General features: G+C 35.2%; 1 protein-coding gene across 1 annotated transcript; it reads right to left on the bottom strand.

Moving 5' to 3' along the window:
* Nucleotides 1-3,186: 3,186 nt before the first annotated feature.
* Nucleotides 3,187-6,374, bottom strand: LOC108166713 (uncharacterized). The gene is made up of 5 exons (XM_017307456.2): nucleotides 6,304-6,374; nucleotides 6,174-6,190; nucleotides 5,979-6,093; nucleotides 5,732-5,905; nucleotides 3,187-4,987 (listed from the first exon to the last, which is right to left on the bottom strand). The coding sequence occupies exons 1-5, from the start codon at nucleotides 6,304-6,306 to the stop codon at nucleotides 4,373-4,375; spliced, it is 924 nt and encodes a 307-aa protein (XP_017162945.1). The 5' UTR covers nucleotides 6,307-6,374; the 3' UTR covers nucleotides 3,187-4,372.
* Between the last annotated feature and the right edge of the window lie 1,329 nt (nucleotides 6,375-7,703).

Genomic DNA, 7,703 nt, shown 5'->3' with positions numbered 1-7,703 from the left:
ACCAAAAATCTTCAAGGTGATCAAAGCAAAAGAGAATTCAACTCAAATAGCCACTTGATGCACAGAGGGTTTCCGACTTACACAGTTCCAAAAAAAAATTTTATAAAAAAATTCCCTTCTCACCCTCCGCGGGTGGTCTGTTTCATCCTCTGAGCTCGGGTCCTCTACCAGAGGCCTGGGAGCTTGAGGGTTCTGCGCAGTATCTTGGCTGTGCCTAGAACTGCACATTTCTGGACTGAGATGTCTGATGTTGTTTCTGGGATCTGTTTGAGCCACTGCTCCAGTTTGGGGGTGACTGCCCCGAGGCCCCCGATGACCACAGGCACCACTGTGGTCTTCACCTTCCAGGTCTTTTCCAGTTCCTCCCTGAGGCCCTGGTACTTCTCCAATTTCTCATGCTCCTTTTTCCTGATGTTGTAGTCACTTGGTATTGCTACATCCACTACAACGACTTTCCTCTGTTCTTTATCCACCACCACAATGTCCGGTTGGTTCGCCATTACCATTATTCCACAGTTGAACATGGTACAAGCACATGAGCCCTAATGTTTGGCTACCTGATTGTTTCACCTGCAGATTGACTGACTGGTACTGACTGGTAGACTAACTGTCAAAGTAACTGGTAAACTGGCAAAAAACCTTGTGACCACCCACGTGCATAATGAGCTACCTAAACCTACGTATTTATACTGTGAAACACCCATGTTCCGAACTGAAATTAATTAACTAATTAAACAAATTGCCAACCAACAAACTTTGATGAACAGCCATAACCTCTGGTGATTATTTGTACTTCCCGTTTCAATACTCAACAATGCTGATAATGAATCACTACAAATGTTATTTTATTTATATATTTATCCCCCACTCACTCAAAAGCTAATATTAAGGCACACAGTTCTACTGTGTATATACTCAAATAATTAGATGTTTTTTTGATATGTTAATCTTTAATTCAGGAACCGATACTTGGTACTTCAGTTTTTGGATCTTTCAAACCATCAGTATAAATTTGCAAATAGTCATATTTATTTTGTATTTGATTATATAATTCTTGGCAAATATCTGTAATATTTATTTTCTAATATTTGATAATGATCTGTCTACATAAAAGTATTTCCATGTCCATGTATGTCTAAAGGACACAATACTGTTGGACTAAATCATTAAATGTTTTTGCTCTATTATCCCAACCCGCCCAAAACTATTGATTTGTTCCTTTGCTCTTTCCCAACAATTTTCTAACACTTTCTTAACTGGATGATCTTCATTATGACCTTTTATATTTATCCAACAATTGGAATACACGTCCATAGCATCCTATTTTAACTTGAACAGTTCATATAAAAAAATCCCATAACCAAACATATTTCCTCCTATGCCTATCTGATGTAACTTAATCATTAACCCTTCTCTCCACAGAATATCCTGTTTTATCTACATCAAAAAACACGGCAGCAGCAGTTTCCTAACATCATCTTAGGAAACTGCTAAGTTTCCTAAGAAACTTAGCAGTTTCTTAGGAAACTGCTAAGAAACTGCTAAGAAACTGCTTAGCAGTTTCTGCTAAGCAGTTTCCATTGCTCCTCTCCCTCTACGAAAGTCACTCTTATGTTAGAGTTCATTAATTTCTGTCTCTGGGCTCCAAAAGGTCCGTTAACCAGTTTTAGGACCCGAACAGAACCTCTGGGTGTAAATTACCTAGAGAAATAATGAGATTTGGTTATAAACAGGCTTTAATATAACACACTTCATCTTTCCCTGGGGCACTATTCTACCCAAAGCTCTGATCAGTTCTCCAATAGAGAAGGCATAATTAATCAAAAAGCCATGTACCAGAGAAGATAACAGACGCTGTTCAAATTTTTACTCGCATAATACTGAATTAAAAGTAGAGAGGGCCTTGATAATAGTAGTTTTGATTAATTCAAGCTTGTGACATTCTAGTCTGAGTTTGATTAATTTAAGCTTGTGGCATTCTAGTCTGAGTTAGACAACACAACAGAACAAGAACCGGATGGAAATGAAATGTGGGTCACGAAAGGAACCGAAGGGACGAAGGCTGCTAACGTCTTGCTAGCCAGCGGTAAGTTTGCATCAAAATGCTAAAAATATTTGTTTAATTATAAATAAACGGTGTAGTACATATATAAACAAACTTACGTTGGTTTCAGAAATAGTTTTATTGTGATTTTTATGATTATTACTATAACAATCATTCAGCTTCATGTTATAACTGCATGGAGGCTGTTTGTTGCGACTTAATATAGTTTTCTTCATAAACTAGTTTTAACTAAGCTCAGTACACCAAAGAGTCTATGATATTGTGAGGTTGCTGTTATAACGCGTTCATCATTGTTTTTATCTTCAACATATTTTTGCAGTCTAAGCAAATGAAGATGAAAGATGAAGCCCAGGATCAGGAATTAGAAAACCTAGAGACTTTTACGTCTCAAAAGAGGCTCTGGTTCCACCAGATCAGCAACCAGTTCTGAGGATGAACCTCCACATTGTCTTCATGGTGGAAGGTTTTCTTCTATTTTTTTACACTAAGCAGTTGTCCACATTTTTAACAACAGCAAAAACTGGTGTGTTAATGAAATGAAATGCTTCTTCACTCCTGGCATTTGGTCCCAATTATCATTAGTTTTGATTATGTCACATACATAGCGAGTCCACAAAGTCCTAAAATTGTAAGCTTGACTTTTTTCTTTGCTGTTTTTTGTACTCTTTAAAATGCAAGTGCTTTCTCTGTTTAGTTGCTCTGTTGTTATTTTTTTGTAGGTTTCTGTAAAGTGCAGTTAATGGAAATGTTTTATCATTGATCCTCACTGAAACACTGTCGGAGCGTCCACATGAAAAAATAATAGTCATGAGTCATAACACTATTTTATAATGAAGTTGCTGAGCTCCAGCTCACTGATAGGCTGGTGATAGGTCGCCATCTTTCTTGAAGCAAAGTACAGTGTGATGCTAACCAACCAGAGAAGTTGTAGCCTGCTGATGCTGCCCCTCCTCATTATCATATTATTATTTATCCTTAAAAAGGGTAAATGAAAAAAGGATAAGCGTAAATGAAAAATTGAAAAAGGATTAATGAATAAGGGTTAAAAGAACAGTCAGGAATAAATAAATGTATAAATGAATAAATATAACTAGGAATAAAGATGCAAATTACTAATTTATTTGTTTATTTCTATATTTATTTATTTAATTTTGGCTGAAATCTCTCTCCATACCCTTGAACCACTAAATGACAACACAATATTACATTTCTGACATTGGAAGGACAAAGATGTGGACAGATTCAACGGATCCACATTGTATATTTTGATCGACATAACACACAAGTAGTTGACAATGTCAAAAAGCAGAGAATTGTTTAGAATTACTTAATGGACATATAAAAGGATTTGCACTTTGCTCAAAGGAATGAGAAACTGCTTGTTTGATGTGCACAAGGGACACAATTACTTGAATAGCAAGCGATTAGTTTTGAGAATTTCTATTCTGAAACGCACCAAAGTGTCTGAGAAACTGTAAAATATAATGCAAAATAATTTGTTTGATTCTGCTGCCATTTAGTGGTTGGTCTGTCCATCTTATGTCAGGAGCATCAAACTCATTTTCACTTTGGGTCTGATATCAAAAACCTGAATGTTCTTGAAGGGCCGGTTCTCCCAGATAAAACATTGATAAAACCAATTAAATTGTTAATATATCAATACATATATTTTACTCCAGGACTTTGTGATTGTTTTAGTGTTCTTTTTCTTTATATCAAAATTGCAGATTTTGTGGTGCCAATTTAGAAAAGTTTGTAAGAAATTTTTATATTTGCGCAAATGTATGATATTAAATGGGACTTTTTATTACTTGCTGTATTATTTACTATAACTTGACATCAATTAAGGCTTCAGTGACTTAAACTCAATGATTTTGAGCAATGTTGAGAAAATGTCCAGTAAAATCTGAAACAAAATTGGAGATTTGTTGATTTTGTGTGAATTTTGCAGATTTGTGAAAAACCTAGAAGAACTTATTGATGTAATTTGGAGTCTAAAGGGCCATATAAAAAAACTTTGGTGGGCCTGATTTGGCCCCCGTACCTTGAGTTTGACACATGTGCCTCATGTGATTATAAAATATATCTTAGCAAGAACTAAAAACTGAAGTCTTCAATATTTTTTGTTAATATCACCAAACTTTATTAGGACATTAATTAACAGCATCAGATGATATAACATACTAAGTAAACTTTTAGAAGGCAGTTAGGATACTTATAATTAGCAATTAGGTAATTATATAAAAACAGATAAGAAGTCAACTTGTGATAAAAGATATTAAAGCCTCAACCTTCTCTACAAGTCCACTACTCTGATGGGACGTAGAATTTACCGCTCCACGTTTTAAACTGAATCGTTTTCAGGGTTTTCTTGAGGTTCTCCAGAGTTTCATCTCTGACCTTCTTTCTGTTCTCTGGTGTGAATGTGTCAGATTGTGGTCTGGACTGCTGCTTAACTTGGTCATCATTTTTAAACAAGTTGCTCAGACTCTCAACTTCAGCACAGTTGCCATAGGGCCAATCATTCTGACAAGTTTCCTGGAAGCCAAAGAGATTTGAACATGATTTGCAAGGCTCCATTTCAGACTCCTTTTTGATGTTATATGCCCTGCATGTGGCGCCTTTAGATAGCTTCAAGGTTCCATCAAAGTATTGCTTCTTCGTCTTGACGGGATAGAAGGTCATCACTGCTCCAGCCACATATTCATCCCAGTAGGAGCTCAAGCAGGAAGCAGCGATCATAATCCTGCCAGGATTACGGCCGCTGGTGGACATGGAGACTCCATATTGCTGCACCAACTTGTTGGATTTCGAGATACAGATGGTGGTGGAGACAAGAAAACCTTCTTTCAGACAGTTGACCAGATCACTCAAAGTCTGTTTTACCTGGTTTTCATTTTCAGGTTTCTTCTTCAGGACAACCTGGAAGCAATTATGAGAATCAGTCAACTGCAGCTGGATTCTGAGGGTTTTTTTTTTTTAAATGTAATAATTCAGCACAATATCCTTGTATGATCTACACCAGCCTCTCCTACCTAAAAACAATACTTCCCTTACAAATATTATAGTTAATAAATAATCTGTTTTGATCTACTTCTACCAATAAAAGTAGTCAAATATTCAGTCAAAATAATATCAGATGATGGAGGCGTTGTCGTTGTGAGTTTGAGTTTTGGGTTTTATTTGGGTAATTTTTGTTGTTGTTTGTTTACCTTTTAGATCTTACAGTGCCAGCTGATTTGTTGAGCTAGGTTTGTGCTATTAGATTTTGATATGTTTGTTCTTCTTTACTCCAGATTTACAGTTTGTAATTTCTCTGAATCCCAGTTCGCTCCCCTTGTCTAGAATTAAATCTGTTTGTAAAATGTTAACCCTGTATGGATTTAAGAAACTCAAATAATCTTGTTTTCAAATTTTATTTAAATTCATTGTTTCATCATTATTAACAAAAGAAAAAAAGAATGATTAACATGTGAATATAAGTTGGAGTTTACATTTTTTTGTTTGGTTTTTAGATTATGATGCGTTTAAAAATTGGACCTGCTTTTCAGGTATAAACTGCTGCAGTTTAGTTAATAACTTTGTGATTACCATCAGTTTGAGGTGTTAAAGGTGGATTAGTGTTGTGTAACTAATACTGACATCTCGGTCAAACTAATATCTTACCATGTCCAGCACACAGGAGAACGGACTGCGCCTGGGAAGGTGAGTCAAGTAGCACTTAAATGGTTTGGGGTATTTCTCCTTTAGGGTATTTAGCATGTCCTCATTGGGGATAATTTCCTCTGGAGTGAATGGCGTTGTGTTGATTTTTCCCAGAAAGAAGATGCTGTGAAGTATCTGATGAACAACAAAACATGAACGATAACCTCTTTAAAAACCGCGACTGGTTTAGTCTTCAGCTGTTACTCACCTCGTCCACCAGGTGGCTACTTCCGGTAGTCGTATTGCACCAATCAACCATCTGATTAATAATCTCGAAGGCATTTGTTCTGAAATCTTGCTGCAATTTCAGAAATTGTTCTTGTCTAAAAAAATAACAGAGAGAAGTTGACGCTCGTCAACGCACCATGACGCAGATGTGTTTCAGTGGGATCAGCAAACTCACCTCGTACTTTTTCCGGCCTGGACGGATCAAAACAGAGAGTAGAGGGGGAAAGTTCAGACATTGTTTCGATTCCAAGTGAAAAAAAGTGTAATTTTGAATAAACAAGCGGAAGCCGACAGCTGCTACTCACCATGGCTGCGATGTAAAAGTGAAACTAAAAGTGCAGACAGGAGCTGTTGTTCCTTTAAGACAACGGGGTAAGACTACGAAGCTCCAACTTAAATAAAAAAAAAATAAAAATTTTCATGTAATCAGATTAAGTTTGACAAACTTACACTATTTACATTTGTTTAACATTACAACTTAATAAACTTAATATATTTACTTGAATAAACTAAATTTGATTAAACAAATTAACTCCATTTTTAAAAAATTGTATCACATGTTTTCTTTTTTCAGTGTAGAAACCTGACTGTACAGCATATTGTCTGTTAATAACTGTGACTCCACCTATGAAACATCTCTGTTGGTAAGTTTTGTTTGTACGCAATTATTAGAAAATGCAAAGAGAACAATTAACAAAAATTATTAAACTCCAACAATTTATTACCATGAATCAAGTTAAAACTTAAAAGCTGTTTAATATATTGCTAAATAAGTGCTATTCTTAAATTATTTTATGAAGTCTTAATTTTATGCTGTGATCTTATAAGCTATTTCATTTATACTTAAGTGAGTTTTATTGTGTTTTTTTCTGGACCTTTTAATAATTGTTTTTCATACATTAGTGTGACTCTTGGCCAGGAATCATTTGTAAAAGAGATTCTATTTCAAGGAACATCCTGCTAACATTATGATTAAAAAATAACTTTTGACTTTGTTTCCACGTCACTTGCTACCATGCTAGTATGTATTATTTTTTCCACAGAAAATACAAATGACACTGTCAACATAAATACTTATTCAGGTTGGAAAAATGTGTACATAGCCATCTTCTCACTAAACTGGACCATGTGATCAACTTTGGCTTCAATGAGCCTTAATTAGAACTGAGCTGGACTGTATTACTGTAACAAATTGTCAGTGATTTTGTGATCTAAAGAAAATGAGACTAAAGTCATTTGAGAGCTTTTACCATCTTTCACTTGATTAATCTTGTGCAGTTTAACTGAAAAAAGTAAAAAGTAAAGAATGCATTACATTAAACCAGTTTTATTAGTTTTCAGCGCCACCTTTAACACTTTGTTGCACCACTTTTTGATTCAATCTCAGGATTCAGTTTTGGTTTCATCTGTCATGATTAACCAACAGTTTCAAACTCAGAAACCTTGATGGATCCCAACAAGTCAAGTTCATCTGAAGACAAAAAAACTAAATCATAAAACATTTATTAGATTTTTAATAAATGTGTAACATGCATTACATAACGTAATACCTAAATGTTGTTACTGTCCAACAAACCTCTTCCAGCAACATCAACATTTTCCCAAAGTGCTTTACATATTTAATAAATCATTTAAGTAGAACATAACATGAAGGCTACAACAACATGAAGGCTAAAAATGTTCAAAAAGTATCACATCATGTCCT

The sequence above is a fragment of the Poecilia reticulata genome, chromosome 11, assembly GCF_904066995.2.
Source record: "Poecilia reticulata chromosome 11, P_reticulata-male-v2, whole genome shotgun sequence".
Taxonomy (NCBI): Eukaryota; Metazoa; Chordata; class Actinopteri; order Cyprinodontiformes; family Poeciliidae; genus Poecilia; species Poecilia reticulata.
The sequence above is the reverse complement of the archived record's forward strand: the minus strand, read 5'-3'. Positions and strand labels throughout refer to the sequence as shown.